Source organism: Selaginella moellendorffii, unplaced genomic scaffold (genome assembly GCF_000143415.4).
Source record: "Selaginella moellendorffii unplaced genomic scaffold, v1.0 SELMOscaffold_14, whole genome shotgun sequence".
Classification (NCBI taxonomy): domain Eukaryota; kingdom Viridiplantae; phylum Streptophyta; class Lycopodiopsida; order Selaginellales; family Selaginellaceae; genus Selaginella; species Selaginella moellendorffii.
This window is the reverse complement of record NW_003314275.1, coordinates 873,188-890,853: the sequence shown is the minus strand read 5'-3', so window position 1 is coordinate 890,853 and position 17,666 is coordinate 873,188. Positions and strand designations below refer to the sequence as shown.

At 45.7% G+C, this 17,666-nt stretch overlaps 2 protein-coding genes and 1 long non-coding RNA gene across 3 annotated transcripts; all 3 read left to right on the top strand.

Moving 5' to 3' along the window:
- Nucleotides 1-34: 34 nt before the first annotated feature.
- On the top strand, nt 35-1,597 carry LOC112346421 (pentatricopeptide repeat-containing protein At5g65560-like). The gene has a single exon (XM_024675383.1). The coding sequence runs from the start codon at nt 35-37 to the stop codon at nt 1,595-1,597; it is 1,563 nt and encodes a 520-aa protein (XP_024531151.1).
- Nucleotides 1,598-13,038: 11,441 nt separating this feature from the next.
- On the top strand, nt 13,039-13,336 carry LOC9632164. Its single transcript, XR_002992432.1, has 3 exons — nt 13,039-13,100; nt 13,151-13,242; nt 13,323-13,336. It is a non-coding gene; the product is annotated as an uncharacterized LOC9632164 (long non-coding RNA).
- Nucleotides 13,337-15,042: 1,706 nt separating this feature from the next.
- LOC9646605 (putative F-box protein At3g16210) lies at nt 15,043-16,963 on the top strand. Its single transcript, XM_024675263.1, has 2 exons — nt 15,043-16,675; nt 16,741-16,963. Exon 1 carries the CDS (start codon nt 15,060-15,062, stop codon nt 16,041-16,043), a length of 984 nt encoding a protein of 327 aa, XP_024531031.1. The 5' UTR covers nt 15,043-15,059; the 3' UTR covers nt 16,044-16,675; nt 16,741-16,963.
- Nucleotides 16,964-17,666: the final 703 nt, after the last annotated feature.

Here is a 17,666-nt window from a genome sequence, read left to right as displayed (position 1 = left end):
GGTTTAGGGTTTAGGGTTCTTCGGAGGAAGATCAATGTTGGCTCCCAGGCGCGGATTGTGCGCATTCAGCAGCGGTGTGATCCGGAGAATCTCGAGCTACGGCGCGAGCGCTAGGTACGCAGCGGCAGCCCAGAATGCTGCAGCGGTGGAGGAAGCGGCGGCGGGCGTGAGCGAGGAAGAGGGATCTGCCGCCGCTGCTGCTGCTGCTGCTTCGATCGAGGAGGCCAAGCCCAAGAAGAAGAGGGCGCCGCGGAAGAAGGCCGAGAAGGTCGAGGAGGAGTCGCCCAAAAGCGAGGAGGCGAAGAGCACAAGCAAGAATGAAGAGAAGAAGAAGATCGAGGGGGAGAAAAAGAAGAAGGCTAGTGAGCCCGTGAAGAGCGATGACGCTGCTGCCCCAGCAAAGAAGAGTGGTGATTCCCCGCCGATGCTCAAGACGCTCAAGACGCTCAAGAGCATCATATCCAAATCCAGTGGCGACGTGGAGGTGCTCAAGAAGAAGCTGGCCGAGTACGAGGGGCCCTTCTCGGTGGCGGCGCTGGAGCGCGCCATGGCTGGATCCTCCGCCGAGTTTGCTCTGCCGCTCTTCCGCTGGGCCACAACCCGCCCGGAGTTTTGCGCCGAGAGCAAGGCCGTCCATCGGTTCGTCACGGTTCTTCGCAACGGCGAGAAGCTGGAGGAAGCTCGAGCGTTCATTGCCAACGAGCTCAGTGACCTCCCTGAGGTCCAGAGGATGGCCTACTCGGCGACTTACATCGGCTACATCAACTCCAAGAACAACGAGAAAGCTGACGAGGTCCTGGCCGAGATGACCGAGCGTGGATTCACTCCACACGGCTCGGCTCTCAACCGGCTGCTCCTCATGCGCTGGGACCGAGATGGAGTGGACGGGATGCTGGAGCTCCAGCGCGAGCACACCGCTCGAGGGTGGCTGCTCGACGCCGGAGGATACAACCAGCTGATTAACGGGCTGTGCCGGGCGGACAAGATGGACGAGGCGGTGGCGGAGCTCATGGAGAGCTTGGACAAGGGAGTTGTGCATCACGAAGGGACGTTCCAGGTGCTCATTCACGCTCTCCACTCCAGGGACCGCCTGGACGACGCTCTCAAAGTCGCGGACAAGATGTTCTCGGTGCTGGACGTGAAGACTCGCTGTGCCCCGCTCAAGACTTTCGTCCACAAGCTAGTGGAGAACAAGCGGTACGACGACGCGATGAGAATCTTCGAGCAGCTGATCCGGGCGACGGAGCCGACCGACTTGAAGATCGTGAGCTTGCTGTGCGAGGCCGGGGAGCTGGACCGAGCGGTGGAGGTGGCGGAGCTCATGAGGAAGCACCAAGTCAAGTATAACTTGGAGTTTAAGGTGCTGGTGGCGAAGCTTTGCGAGGCACAGAGGGTGGAGGATGCAAGGAAGGTGTTTGATATCATGGTGGAGGCCGGAGTGAGCCCCGACGCGGAGACTTGTACCAATCTGGCGATGTGCTCCGGAAAGGAGGTGAGCAAGGCAGTGGAGAAAGAAGAAGTGGAGAAGGAAGAAGAGAAGGCGATCGACGAGAGCTTCGACGAGAACGAGAGCGAGAGCGAGAGCAACAAGGCGTGATCGGGATGATGATGTCAAGCGACGCGCTAAAAGTACGTTCTATTCATTCTGGTATTTCATTTCGAAGAATTAGCAGTATAGATAGGCAGGCAGGCAGGAGGGGCTAGTCTTTTCTATCGAGAGAGAGAGAGTTCCATCGATTTTCCTTAGATGATCAACACGAAAATCTTACACTTCCATTCTGCTGACCAAATAATTTCTTTTGGATTTGGCTAAGGAATTCTGAAGAGGGAAGTCAGGATCTGTGGCAAGAGGTGTTCTCTCGTAGAGATCTCTGGGTCAAAAGTGAAGCTTGGATTCAGAAAGCTTACTGTGATTTTTCAACTAGGAAAAAAGTAAAATTAAACACAGAAATAATTTGCTGATTCAGTAAATATTATCGGCTAGAGAGAATATTTCTAGCAAATATATTCACAATGTCATAGCTCTCCAAAGTCTTTGTTTTGAAGCCCAATACCGGAGACATCCACACCTCAATCACAAAGATTGTAACCACAAGGGAATCATAGCAAGAAAAATTTATCTGTTATACGATGTCTAGGATCTTCCAAATTGAGGCACCACACCCCAACAATCACAACATCCCCAGGTGCCAGTATAGTTATGACAATGAAACAAAGTCACAACCTTGGTCCACAATCCTGTTTTTCCTGAATCATTTACATTTATTGGTGCCATCACTAGTACACAGACCCCCCCTTTCCAGACACCTTATAACATGGTTCGCTTTTCAAACAAAGTGATGGAAGAATCTTGGGCAGGATTCCAGACCATGGCAAACCAATCCTTGTCCTGTGAAAGGATTGCATCCTGTCATGAAAATCTACACCCAAAACGTGAGGTATGAGATCCTTCCACGCGACTCTCATGCATTCTCCTGCTCTGGAAATAAAATAACTCAATCAATCACGCGCTCTACTTTTTGGAGGAGCCCAAGCCAAGGTTTTCCAAGGACTCTGGCACAGAAGGAAATATTCGTTTGGTTTGGTTTAAAATTAAGCAGATTAACGAAAATCCTTGGAATATACCTGGAAATTTAATGTATATTTTCTACCCTATAAGTTTTCTACAATTATTAAAAATATTCACAAATCCCAAAACATTTTCAAACCACCCATCCCCATCCTTCCTAATGTTATTAGTTCTCCAAGTCTTTGTTTGGCAGTTGTAAATGGCTAAAAATTCTGAATGCACAATCAAAAATATGTTCTCATAAAGCAAACTAGAAGGTTCTTCAACATAGAGCCATGGATAAGTACGCTAGCTTCTTGGACTAAACCTTTAGAATCCAGCCTCAATAAATAACATGTAGAGCTGGTTGCAATTGTCATAAAGAAGGAATTTGCTGTCACCACGAAGATACTATAGGTATGACATTCATCTTCTTCACAATGTCTATATGCTGTCACTAAATTAGATAAGCTGCCATCTTCCAAATTATGGCACCACACCCCAACATCCTCCTCAGAAACCCTTGAGCATACATATAGATTGTTATCCCAATTAGCATTGATAATTGTATTCAAAACATATTTTTCGTCAAGATCAACCTTGTTCCACAGTTCCTGAATCATATGCGTAGATTGACTGCTTTTCTGGCACTAATATACAGATCCAATAATACTTTCCAGATGAGTCCATCCGCATTGCAGTCTCCTTCGAACATGGTTTACTTTCTAAACGAAGTGGGGGGAGAATCTTGGATGCTCCAGTGAGCGGATTCCAGACCATAAAATCCTCTGCTTTCATCCCAAGCAACAACCCACCGCTAGAGTTTAGAACATGATCCATGTTCTGTTCCATGGCAACCCAAGCCCTTGCTTCTTGTCCTGCGAAAGGATTGCATCTGTAAAGATGAAACTCTAGACCCAAAACATGAGGCAAGTGGCGTGTGTAGTGAAGAGCTGCGAATCCGGGTGTCTCTATGAGATTCTTCCATTGCTTGCACACGCCTCTCATTCGGGAATATAAAACAGCTGCTGTGAGCACCTCCTCAATTACCGTCCTCATAACCTCATAAACCTTTTTTCCTTAGGTTTAAGGTGTCACTAAGGTTTCCGTACAAGCTGACGAAGTGTCAAGATTTGTGTCATCGTTTTAGGAAGCTTCCTTTGGCATCTTCTCATTTTTCCAAGAGCAGAAGTGGCTGCTTTCATGGCTGATTACTGTCGAGTACGATATGTCCTTCCTTTCTCATGAGGAGAAGAGATTATAACTTAGTTTTATTCTATGTTTCTTAGCCGCTAGGTTCTGTCTTGGTAAATTTCTTTTTCTGACAGTTTACTCTTTTACTCGAATGGACAAGGCACTGCGGTGCGTGGACAGGCGGGTGAAGATCACACGTCTCTATCAGAGGTGCTTCGCCTTTCCCTCAGTTGTAACCACCGATTGTTTGGCAGAGATGAAGTCGTTATTCGCTGCCAAAGAGACGACAGCAATCTGTCCTTACTGATTTCCACGTGAGTGTTTTTCTGAGTTATGAACGTCCAACACCAATGTTTCCCGGAAATGCATATTTTTCTTGAATCTCTTTTCTCGATCGAGCTGAAAACAATGTGTTTTACTCGCTTTTCTTTGTTCTAGCGATTCATTCGACTTCGTTCTTTAAATAGGAGCACTGGATGCTATTCTTGGACATGCGGATGACCCGGGAAGTGTTTCTGGAGGTGCTTTTCCTTTCTTTTTTAGTTTCTCTTTCGTTCTTCTTTTTAAGGTTTAAGTATGCTTGCATCACTTACTGGTGTTCCTTTTATCAAAGATCACGTACCTTCTTCTGTTTTATAACAGGACTCCTATAACCAACGTTTCGACATGGTTGGCAAGTAGCTATCTACCAGGTGCCAAATACTCATGCCTGGTAACATGGACCACAATTAGTACCTACCAACAAATAGAGTGAAGTAAACTCTCTCAAAGAATTCCTATGCTAACTGTTGCTCTAAAATATATATATACACCAGGGAACCTAAATCCAAGCCATTGATTGAGTTATTAAGGACCCTTGGCCTAGGGATGCCATTTGCTCCAAAAACCTTCTAAAACATTTTAGCAAGCAGATATTACGGAATGTGCTGTACCTTGAAATGTTCGACCAGCCTCCAGTTCCACAGCCTTGTAATCTTTGGCCAAGTAGGATCATTCTCGCCTACAGATGCCGCGACTTGTGTGCCAAATCGCTGGAAAGACGTTCCTTTCGGTGGAATCTCCCAACCACGCCAGTTGTTGGTCCCCTTGTGGAGTCTCTGCATACAAGCAAAAGGCATTTTAGAGCACAGGGCCAGCATACCGCTGATAGCCTTCTCATAGAGCACTATAGCTCAATCGGTACCATCTTGTACATTTCTAAGCGAGCCGCGGGATTCCTTGACGTGGTACAAACGTGAGTGTCCATGTTACCAGTGCCAAAATCCTATGGTATTGAAAGACATGTGAAAACCTTCAAAACCTTTACTACCACCACAGCCTTTCGCCCTTGAAAGCAACAACGCACGCTTAAAAATCTAGAAATACAAATTAGGATAAACTCGATCCGATCCCCACGAAGAAATCTCATACGGGAGGAGAATTTGCGAGCTTGTTCACCTTGACTTGGAGCTCTGTGGCCCGCACCCTCTGTAGCATACATGAGCCAAGTATCTGGGTGATGCAAGCATACTTTCCCAAAAGCCTTAACACTCTTTTGACCTGTTCAAAAAAACTGTCACTCTCGAGAAAAGAACGAAGAACGAAATGGAAAGGAAAAGAAAGCGCACCTCTGATAGAACACGTTTCCCGGACGTGTGACCTTCATCCGCCTGTCCATGCACAGCATCCAGTGCTCCTTTGTCAAGAACGAAGTCGATCGAATCATTCGAGAACTAGAAAGCGAATTGATCGAGAACAAGAAAATAGCTTCACCTGCATTTTCGTCGCATGGCTGCTTCAATGTTCCTCCCAGTTCGAGCTTTTCAAAGTCGCAAAACCTCTCCTGAAAATATTTTCCTTCTCTATCGCAGCGATACTTTGCTGGAAACATTGATGTTGATAAGAACTCACATGAAATCGGCCATGAGATCATGGACAGATCCCCGTCGTCTCTTTCATAACAGATAGAAAATGTTCCCTGGACGTGTGATCTTCATCCGCCTGTCGTCCAGTGCCTAGAGAAACTTACAAAAACGAATTTCTATATTACAAAAACGATCAATCACTTCTCTCATTCTTGAGAAAGGTAGCACATATCACACTCCACAGTAGATGCTGGGAAGTTGGCCATCAAATCCGCTACTTTCTGCGTCACCTGCTCACGAAGATGCTGAAGGAACTCTGGCTCAGGTCATGACCTCACCAGGATGTAAAAATTGGAAAAAACTTGGAGCATTTTTGTTCTTCAACTGAGAAGATGATGTCGAAGCATGGGATGATATACTTCAAAACCGACTGGTGTTTCTACAGAAGCTCCACATGAGGCGAAGAGTGACAAAGCCAGGCAGAACTTCACCAAACAGCTTGACGAGGCTTTCTTCAGGCTTCCAGGGGAGTAAAGGGTATCGCGTTGGTACGGGTGAGTAACTAATATGCTTTTCAGTTTTATGTCAAGTATGAATTCTGATCATAGAAATATATGGACGAATATACTGCACTTCGCACGTTGGATCCAAAGTGTGCTGTGGAACAGGTCCTTTGCTTTCTATGGAATTTCTTTTTAAACTTTCGCTTTTTTCTGTGCACCAGGTACCCGTGAATGTCTCAGAGCGACCGTGTGCGATGGTGGCCAATCTATAGGGAGCACGATGATGAATGTGTTGGAAAATTGCAGCTGTTTATCAGTACATCATGGGAACTTGCCCTGAGAAAGGTTACTAAATTTTGCTGTTTTTCTTCACCTTTCCTATTTGCGTTTATCTCTTTCGGTGGGGGAAACTGTTGCGTTTTGGAGGTTGGTACGAAAGTGCACCATTTTGGACGGCGAAGACTACGATTGTATGGGTCCTGGCAATGGAGTTTACTGTATTACGGTGTTTCGGTCATTTATACCAAACTCGGTACGCTTTCGATTTCACAATGGAGTCTTTCAGGTACCTTGCATTTGGGAAGATTGCCTACCATTGATTATGAGCTGTTGATTCTTATAATCACTGCCAGGGATGAGAGTGAGCCTAAACGACAGGAGGTAAGCCGCAACAGAAATGAGTACTTAGGATTATGGCTCGCTAGAAACGGATTTTTGCAGGTGTTGAAGAACAACTTTCCCTGCTTCTGGCTTTTGTTTTTGAGAATTGTCTTGACGAGGCATCGCCTCCCTGTTATTTCTTTCAGCCGCCATCTGGTGTCGCTGCACCGAAGTTCTTGCCTGGAAGTAATTCCGAACCGCTGCTTGTGCCTGTCGAGAGTATGTCGTTCAAGATGATTTTCTTTCTCTCACGTGGCTTCTGATTAGACTCCTGCGAGGAAAAGATGCAAGCGACTCATGGCGGAAACTGATGGCTTTGTTGCGACTACAAGTGACGGGTTTTTGGTGGATCAACGCATACCTTTAAATGAAAAATCTCAGAGATTCCTACGGACGTGGAAATCCACAACCAACATGTACTTCCGAGGTACTCTACTCTGAACTTCCGTTGTAGCAGGCTCAAGCTGTTGTTTGCAGCTCGCTAGCATCTATAATGTGGAGGTTTGCAATCGGCTCCCCTTGTCGTAAAGTAAGAAGCAGGACTTTTGTATTTAAGGAATATGGCGGAGGTAAAGCCTTTTTCACGTCGAAAAAAATTATTGGAAGTTTGCAAGTTAAGCACTTCTGCTTATCTGACAAATTCCTCCAGGACACGGTACTGCGCCTTTTGTGGAAGAGGTTATGACAGAATGACAGAAACATTTGGCGAGGATGACGTGATTATCAGCTCCTGGCCAGGGTACACATTTGTTCTAGTGAATGTAAGGGTGACCAGATTATTATCGATTCTCAATGTTTTTTTAACATATAGGCGGTGGCTTATGCCGTCTTAACAGCATTGGAGACGCACTACACAGATGTTCTGGTGCCAAAGTGATGGTACCAAAGGTCACTTTGTAGAAGCTAGCAAGGCGAAGGTCTCTGACACTATATAGTGTGCCTAACTAATCAGGTAAGTAGTTTAGATTGCAGTCGCGTATTCGCTGGCTCGATCCTAATGACTATGAAAACTTCAACAACTCGGAGTTGTTCTCAACACTACATTGCGTCCAAAGCTAGTGATGCAGATGAAAGCAATGCCTTCCTATTGACGGTGCAAGATGCAGCTTAACGAAGTGACGGTTGCATTGCGAAAAAAGGAGACTCCAGGCAATTGTGGAAAAGCTAGCAGATATTGTAAGAGGTTTCGTTACTTTCTTTTTTGACATCAGGCCATCCGAGCAAAGCATTTTGGAAGATACAAGAGAAGTGGCTGGAGAACCCGACATGTGAAAACGCATGCAACATCTGAACACTCAGCTTTTCTTGAAACAATCTCACATCTTCACGAAGTGTTTACTACTCGAGTCTTCATTGCCGATTCTCGAGGTTACTGGGATCGGATGGCAAATATATTCAGGAGCTTCATTTTCTGGAGAAGGAAGAACAGGTTGTGGTACAATCTTTCTCATGAACAGAATTCCCTTACAACTACTACATCTCATCCAAAACCTTCACAAAGCAAAGAAAGGAAGGAACGCTTCGAAAAATTTTAGAACAGCAAAGCACGAGGATTCCACAATCTGTGATGATGCTCGCCAAAGACGTAGGTAACGGGCTCGATTCATCCAGCTACTTGTTTTGACGCTACTAACTAGTGTTGCTACTGCCTCTTTGTGAGAAGCTCTCTGCTGTGTGGAGTGTTGCCTTAACTGGAATACTGCTCGGTTTGGTAATTTTTTGGTTTCGCAAACTTTCATTGCTCGGTAAGGATGGTATCTACGAGCATATGGGAAACGGTTGACAGATGGATCTATCCTGACAACGCGGAAAACGTCTTGGAGTTGATGGGAATGGCTTACTTGCACGAGAATGCATGGAGATTCACCTGAACTTGAAGTTTCATTCGTTTCCAAGCGCACAGGATCGTGTCAGCTAAAACCGGTCTGGAGAGCTATCGGCTACTTGACACTTAACACCGACAAGTTTATCTTCCTGGATCATGGACGAAGGACACGAGCGAGTCTAAAGTTCGTCAGAGTGTAAGTTTGCTTTCCAGTGCCTACAGGAAGTCCCGAGAACAGCGCTTTCTTCTGGTTCAATCGCCACTGGAGAACGTACCTTGAATAAAAGAAAACACTCGTCTACCAAGATAAGTCCAAGAGCGTGGCGCTCAAAGATGGCCGTGACCACAGGATATAACTCTGCAAGGCCTTCTTTGCGAGCTCGTGATCCAGACCACGGTCGTTGTTTTCAGCATTCTAATGCACCCTTTCCTGGGTTCTCTCCTCTTTTCCCTTGTTTTAAAGCAAGAAAGGTGAAACCCTATCGCCGTTTAGGCTAGGTCAAGGTGAGGGTAGTCATGGATTGGATCCCAGTTGAGGAGGTGCTCAAGCGCTTGCCAGCAGTTGCTTTGTGGCGCGCGAGAGCCGTGTGCAAGAAATGGAAGGATCTCATAGAGACACCGGGATTTGCTGCTCTTCACTACACACAACACTTGAATCGTAGTCCTCCTCATGTTTTGGGTCAAGATCTGGATAGTGAAGGGCCTCTTTTCAGATGCAATCCCTTTACGGGGCAAGAAGCAAGTGATTGGGTTCTCATGGAGCATAACATGGATCGTGTTTTGAACTCTAGCGGTGGTTTGATACTTGGGATGAGAGGAAAAGATTTTATGGTCTGGAATCCTCTCACTGGAGCATCTAAGATGCTCCCACCACTTTATTTGGATGGTGAACCATGTTCTAAGGAGACTGCAATGGGGATGGACTTCTCTGGAGAGCGTTATTGGGCCTGTGTACTTAGGGACATGGAGCAGGGAGTCATGATTTATGTATATGATTCAGGAAAAACAGGATTGTGGAACGAAGTTTTGGTGCCTAGTGAAACGTTATTCGATACAATTTTCAGGGATAACAAATTATATATATATTGCATAGGGTTTTCAGGGGATGTTGAGGTGTGGTGCCTCAATTTATGTGATAGCAACTTATCTAATCTTGTGACAACACGGGCACAGGACCATCGTGGCTATCGTATGACAGATGAATATTTTTACTTTGATACCCTTGTAGTAACAGCAAAATCTTTATTTGTGACAACTTCAACCAAGTTTAGATGTTATTTATTGAAGCTGGATTCTACAGGTTTTGTTGAAGAAACTACTCATCAATGGAACAATATTGTGGAACCTGTATGTATGGCTTATAACAGCATACTTCTGATTGCACATCCAGATTTTTTGGCTTTGTACAACTACCAAACAAAAACATGGAGAAGAAATGATATTCAAAGGGTTTGTAGTGGGTTTCAAAATATATTTGGGTTTGTGCTAGGATTATGCCATGTTTGATTTCGGCATGATTTTCAAGAACTTAAATCCATTCTAGTTTGGAAGTTTTTGGTTAAGCAAAGGACATTCAGGAGAATAATTGTCTCTGGCTCGGAGATGGTGCATGTAGACAGCTTTCCAAATGAAAAAGCAAATGCAATCTAGAAAGAATAATTGTCCTTGGCTTGATCCTTCGTTTTTCTCGAAGGACCAAACTGTTCCCAGTCGCAACATATCACTGCGATAGAGAAGGAAATGCTTTGAGAAGACAAACATAGTTTCGCGACTTTCCCGACGCCAAGATTGGACAGCCATTGCTTTCCGGGCGGTCGGCGCTGTTGGTCACATCCTGACGCCACGGGCGTTCGCGGCGTGCTCTATCAGCGGGCAGAGGCCCCGGTAGCGGTGGCCACCTCCGGCCGGGGCGTAAGGACACTCCACACCGGGGGCGTGCTATTGTTTTGAAAGCCTCTAAGGCTTTGCGACAGACCAAGGCTCACGAGAGCGAGGAAGGAATGGCAAGTGTCGAAAGTTTTTCATAGAGATGTTGCTCTGGCGCTGCACCTTGGCGCTCCAGCCAAGAGCTGATTTTGATTCATCTCAATCGCTAGGGAAACACCAATCACAGCTTGATTTTCAAGGGCCTGCGCTGGAGGATGTGGCAAGCAGTTTGTTATTTTTTTCCAGAGCAGGCACAATGTAAAGCACCTGTGCTCCCGAAGAAGAGCACGGGACTTGGTGGATGCAGTAAGTTCTTCTCTCTCATTTTTTCTTGGATCTTTGAATATTTGACACAGGTTTTGCCACATCCAGATGTCAAAGAGGCCGCTTGCGATACATGGGAGCTTAGATTTACAATCAAGATGGCCCTCACAGGCTCCGCAGAGTTATTCAGAAATTCTTTGAGTTTTATCTTCTATCTAACTGGAGGAGGTGATAAAGTCCAATCTATCTGTCGCAGAGGATGGTACTCTCTCGGCTTTGTTTCTCATACCTTTGCTTTATTCTTTTGTCTAGGGATTATCCAGTGCTGGTTTTTTCTCTCGAAAGTTGACAAACTTGTTTCCTTTTGCAATGGATCCAATCACGAAAAGAATTTTAGTCGATCACGATCTTTGGCTCATTTGAACTTGTGCATGAATGAACTTGAAAATGAACTTGAAGTGGTCGTATCTGTGTTTTATTCTCTAGATGAGTCGAAATCTAAATCCCAAACTTTATCTCTAAGAGCAACAAGCTGAACGCATGCCACGAATGCGAGCCTTTGTGCGTTTCGTGGTCTTTTCGGGTACCATCACATTTTTGGGTAAGCAGAAAAACATTCCTTGCTCAAATGTTTTGGCAGTCTAGGAAATCTATTCAAGATAAAAGTACAAATGCTTCGCCCGGATGACAAAGGATGCCTATCTTTCCCCAGGTAAACTCCTCATACAAGTGCTCATCACCTCATCTCCCTTTTGATTTTTCTTGGAGATGCCCCACACTGCTGATTGATAGAGAACTCAGGCCTTGGGCAGAGCTCCTTGACGAGAAAGGAAGTCTTGTTATCTGTAACGCGCTCTGCTCTGCCTAACACTTTCTATCTCGACTTCCAGGCAAGTCAAACAGGGAAGCTCTCTCTCACTATCTTTTTTATCAGTCTCCTCCATTTTCATTTTCATAGATTGACAAGACCAGCCACACAGCAAAGACTTTTTCATAGACAAACATGATCAGAGCGAACATGTTGTCTGAGTAACCCAGCTCAATCAACTCTAGAAGCCAGAATGTTGTTCGGCTTCATCATCCTCCGTCTGGTAGAGGAGGTTTGATCCCCTCGGAGACCAGATTTTGCCGATTCGGCGTAAACAGCGAGTCGTCTGTCAGCACGAAACTAGGTGGTAGGAAATCAAAGAGACTGCGGAGCAAAAGGAAGTACAAGGAAGTAAAATGCTCGAAAGCGAATTGGCTAGTGATGAAATAAGAATGCCCAGGGAAGCTATCAGAATGCCGCGGTCCAAGCACACATATATGACAATCAGCATAAACACATCACCAAGCAGAACTGGGAAACCCGGAAAAGAATTATCGGAAATAAACACCAAGTAAACATTCAATGCAAACGTTGAGCACAAAGTAGATCAGGGTCGGTCTGGGTCACTCTCCGTGATGAGGGGGTGTGAGCAATGCTATGCTCACGTCCTTGCTCAAGAACAGGAGGAAGAGGCTGGCGAGGGAGACGCGATCCGGGTCTTCGACCGGATGGCGGAGAGAAACAGCGTTTCAAGCAAGAAAAGACAGCAAGGTGAGGCATCGCTTGCCAGTGCGCCATGGCCGAGTTTGCTCTGCCGCTCTTCCGCTGGGCCCGGCCGAGAGCAAGGCCGTCCATCGGTTCATCACGGTTCTTCGCAACGGCGAGAAGTTGGAGGTTGCCAGCGAGCTCAGTGACCTCCCGGAGGTCCAGAGGATGGCCTACTCGGCGACTTACATCGGCTACATCAACTCCAAGAACAACGACGAGGTCCTGGCCAGCGTGGATTCACTCCGCACGGGTCGGCTCTCAACCGGCTGCTCCTCATGCGCTGCGACCGAGAGGACGGGATGAGCGCGAGCACACCGCTCGAGGGAGGCTGCTGGACGCCGGATACAACCAGCTGGGCAACGGGCTGTGCCGGGCGGACAAGCTTGGAGTACACCACGAAGGGACGTTCCACGCTCAGGGACCGCCTGGACGACGCCCTCAAAGTCGCGGACAAGATGTTCTCGGTGCTGGACGTGAGGACTCGGCTCAATACTTTCGTCCACAAGCTGGTGGAGAACTAGCGGTACGACGACGCGATGAGCATCTTCGAGCCGACTTGAAGATCAGCGGTGGTGGCGTAGGTCGACGAGACACGGTGGTTAGCGGAGTGGAGATAAATGTCTTTCATTAATACTTTGGTATTGCAAGCTCTTAACATCACCTTGGCCTTTCTGTTTGATGGATCAACGCATGCCTTTAAATGAAAAATCTCAGAGATTCCTACGGACGTGGAAATCCACAACCAACATGTACTTCCGAGGTACTCTACTCTGAACTTCCGTTGTAGCAGCCTCAAGCTGTTGTTTGCAGCTCGCTAGCATCTATAATGTGGAGGTTTGCAATCGGCTCCCCTTGTCGTAAAGTAAGAAGCAGGACTTTTGTATTTATGGAATATTGCGGAGGTAAAGCCTTTTTCACGTCGAAGAAAATTATTGGAAGTTTGCAAGTTAATCACTTCTGCTTATCTGACAAATTCCTCCAGGACACGGTACTGCGCCTTTTGTTGAAGAGGTTATGACAGAATGACAGAAACATTTGGCGAGGATGACGTGATTATCAGCTCCTGGCCAGGGTACACATTTGTTCTAGTGAATGTAAGGGTGACCAGATTATTATTGATTCTCAATGTTTTTTTAACATATAGGCAGTGGCTTATGCCGTCTTAACAGCATTGGAGACGCACTACACAGATGTCCTGGTGCCAAAGTGATGGTACCAAAGGTCACTTTGTAGAAGCTAGCAAGGCGGAGGTCTCTGACACTATATAGTGTGCCTAACTAACCAGGTAAGTAGTTTAGATCGCAGTCGCGTATTCACTGGCTCGATCCTAATGACTATGAAAACTTCAACAACTCGGAGTTGTTCTCAACACTACATTGCGTCCAAAGCTAGTGATGCAGATGAAAGCAATGCCTTCCTATTGACGGCGCAAGATGCGGCTTAACGAAGTGACGGTTGCATTGCGAAAAAAGGACACTCCAGGCAATTGTGGAAAAGCTAGCAGATATTGTAAGAGGTTTCGTTACTTTCTTTTTTGACATCAGGCGCGGCTCCATCCGAGCAAAGCATTTTGGAATATACAAGAGAAGTCGCTGCAGAACCCGACATGCGAAAACGCATGCAACATCTGAACACTCAGCTTTTCTTGAAACAATCTCACATCTTCACGAAGTGTTTACTACTCGAGTCTTCATTGCCGATTCTCGAGGTTACTGGGATCGGATGGCAAAGGTATTCAGGAGCTTCATTTTCTGGAGAAGGAAGAACAGGATGTGGTACAATCTTTCTCATGAACAGAATTCCTTTGCAACTGCTACATCTCATCCAAAACCTTCACAAAGCAAAGAAAGGAAGGAACGCTTCGAAAAGTTTTTGAACAGCAAAGCACGAGGATTCCACAATCTGTGATGATGCTCTCCAAAGACGTATGTAACGGGCTGGACTCATCCAGCTCTTGTTTTGAGGCTACTAACTAGTGTTGCTACTGCCTCTTTGTGAGAAGCTCTCTGCTGTGTGGAGTGTTGCCTTAACTGGAATACTGCTCTGTTTGGTAATTTTTTGGTTTCGCAAACTTTCATCGCTCGGTTTTTGTGATTAAGGATGGTATCTATGAGCATATGGGAAACGGTTGACAGATGGATCTACGCGGAAAACGTCTTGGAGTTGATGGGAATGGCTTACTTGCACGAGAATGCATGGAGATTCACCTGAACTTGAAGCTTCATTCGTTTCCAAGCGCACAGGATCGTGTCAGCTAAAACCGGTCTGGAGAGCTATCGGCTACTTGACACTTCCATTACCGAGAAGTGTGACGTTTACAGCTGGGAAAAGAAGCTCCAACACCGACAAGTTTATCTTCCTGGATCATGGACGAAGGACACGAGCGAGTCTAAAGTTCGTCGGAGTGTAAGTTTGCTTTCCAGTGCCTACAGGAAGTCCCGAGAACAGCGCTTTCTTCTGGTTCAATCGCCACTGGAGAACGTACCTTGAATAAAAGAAAACACTCGTCTACCAAGATAAGTCCAAGAGCGTGGCGCTCAAAGATGGCCGTGACCACAGGATATAACTCTTTGCAAGCTCGTGATCCAGATCACGGTCGTTGTTTTCAGCATTCTTGCAGCTTGCACCCTTTCCTGGCTTCTCTCCCCTTTTCCCTTGTTTTAAAGCAAGAAAGGTGAAACCCTATCGCCGTTTAGGCTAGGTCAAGGTAAGGGTAGTCATGGATTGGATCCCAGTTGAGGAGGTGCTCAAGCACTTGCCAGCAGTTGCTTTGTGGCGCGCGAGAGCCGTGTGCAAGAAATGGAAGGATCTCATAGAGACACCGGGATTTGCTGCTATTCACTACAGACAACACTTGAATCGTAGTCCTCCTCATGTTTTGGGTCAAGATCTGGATAGTGAAGGGCCTCTTTTCAGATGCAATCCCTTTGCGGGGCAAGAAGCAAGTGATTGGGTTCTCATGGAGCATAACATGGATCGTGTTTTGAACTCTAGCGGTGGTTTGATACTTGGGATGAGAGGAAAAGATTTTATGGTCTGGAATCCTCTCACTGGAGCATCTAAGATGCTCCCGCCACTTTGTTTGGATGGTGAACCATGTTCTAAGGAGACTGCAATGGGGATGGATTCCTTTGGACAGTGCTATTGGGCCTGTGTACTTAGAGAGGTGGAGCAAGGAGTCATGATTTATATATATGATTCAGGAAAAACAGGAATGTGGAACAAAGTTCTGGTGGATAGTGACACGTTATTTGATACAATTATTAGGGATAACAAATTATATGTATATTGCACAAGGTTTTCAGGGGATGTTGAAGTGTGGTGCCTAAATTTGTGTGATGGCAACTTATCTAATCTTGTGATAACACGGGACCATCGTGGCTATCGTATGACAGATGAATATTTTTGCTTTGATACCCTTGTAGTAACAGCAAAATCCTTATTTGTGACAACTGCAACCGAGTCTACATGTTACTTATTGAAACTGGATTCTACAGGTTTTGTTGAAGAAACTACTCATCAATGGAACGATATTGTGGAACCTGTATGTATGGCTTATAACAACATACTTTTGATTGCACATCCAGATTTTTTGGCTTTGTACAACTACCAAACAAAAACATGGAGAAGAAATGATATTCAAAGGGTTTGTAGGGGGTTTCAAAATATATTTGGGTTTGTGCTAGGATTATGCCATGTTTGATTTTGGCATGATTTTCAAGAATTTAAATCTATTCTAGTTTGGAAGTTTTTGGTTAAGCACAGGACATTCAGGAGAATAATTATCTCAGACAGCTTTCCAAATGAAAAAGCAAATGCAATCTAGAAAGAATAATTGTTCTTGGCTTGATCTTTCGTTTTTCTCGAAGGACCAAAATGTTCCCTCCGATAGACAAGGAAATGCTTTGAGAAGACAAACATAGTTTCGCGACTTTGAAAAGCTTCAACCCTCTCGGAGATCTGTTCGGGAAAGTTCCCGACGCAGCCATTGCTTTCCGGGGCGGGCTTTAAGGTCACTCCACACCTATTGGTATGTTCGGTTATTTTGAAACCCTAGGTTTTGCGACAGGCCATGGCTCACAATGGCAAGTGTGGAAAGTGCTTCATAGAGATGTTGCTCTGGTGCTGCACCTTGGCGCGAATCGCGTTGCGGTCCAAGCGAGGAACCGAAACCTTCAAAAAGAAAAAAGCTCGCCAGGGATACCCCAGTTTGGTTTTTCCGTCTTGGGCGCCTGGCGTCAAGACACCAATCATAGTTTTGATTTTCAAGCTTGGGCCTGCTGGCAAGCTGGAAGTATTTTTTTCCAGAGAAGAACTAGGGACTTGGTGGATGCAGTAAGTTCTCTCTCATTTTTTTCTTGGATCTATGAATACTCGACACACTTCCCATAATGTTCCAGGATAATCTCTACATTTTGCGCTTCTAACGCAGAGTTATTCAGAAATTCTTTGAGTTCTACCTGACTGGAAGAGATGTCCCCCAATTTATCCGTCCAAGAGCTTTGTTTCTCGTCCCTTTGCTCTAGGGATTATCCAATGCTTTTTTTAGTTGACAAACTTGTTTCCTTCTGCAATATCCAATCACGAAAAGGGGATTGAAGAATTTTAGTCGATCACTTTGAACTGTGCACGCATGAACTTGAAGTGGTCGTATTTGTGTTTTTCTCTCTCGATGAGTCGAAATCTAAATCCAAAACTATATCTCTAAGAAAATTCTGAGCTTAACTGATGCAGCGAATGCGAGCCTTCGTGCGTTTCGTGGTCTTTCTTGGGTACCATCACATTTTTGTGTAAGCAGAAAAACATTCCTTCCTTTAATTTCTAGAAACTTGACAAATGTATTAGTAGTCTAGGAAATCTAGTCAAGTTAAAAGTACAAACGCTTCGCCCCCTCACACAAGTGCTCATCACCTCATCTCAACAAGTAATAAAAATTCCCTTTTGATTTTTCCTGGAGATGCTCCACACTGGTGATTGATAGAGACCTCGGGCCTTCTTTCTACCTTTCAGGCAAGTCAAACAGGGAATCTCTCACTCCTCCATTTTCATAGATTGCCAAGACCCGACTGAGATTCGACCCAGCATTGTCAGGCGTGCGCTCCTGATTTGAGTGGAAACACGCCTTGCTGTGTGCTGCTGGTTAGTACGCTTTGACTCTCTGTAAGAGCATTTTACTTCCTTTTGCTCCGTAGTCACTTTGATTTCTTACCATCTAGTTTCATGCTGGCAGACTGAAGCCAGTGACTCGCTGTTTACGCCGAATCGGCAAAACCCGGTCTCCGAGGGGATAAAATCAAACCTCCTCTGCCAGACGGAGGATGATGAA

Bases quoted from the DNA above. Each gene is read 5' to 3' on its own strand.
- LOC9646605 (XM_024675263.1), top strand. From the start codon at position 15,060: ATGGATTGGATCCCAGTTGAGGAGGTGCTCAAGCACTTGCCAGCAGTT.
- LOC112346421 (XM_024675383.1), top strand. From the start codon at position 35: ATGTTGGCTCCCAGGCGCGGATTGTGCGCATTCAGCAGCGGTGTGATC.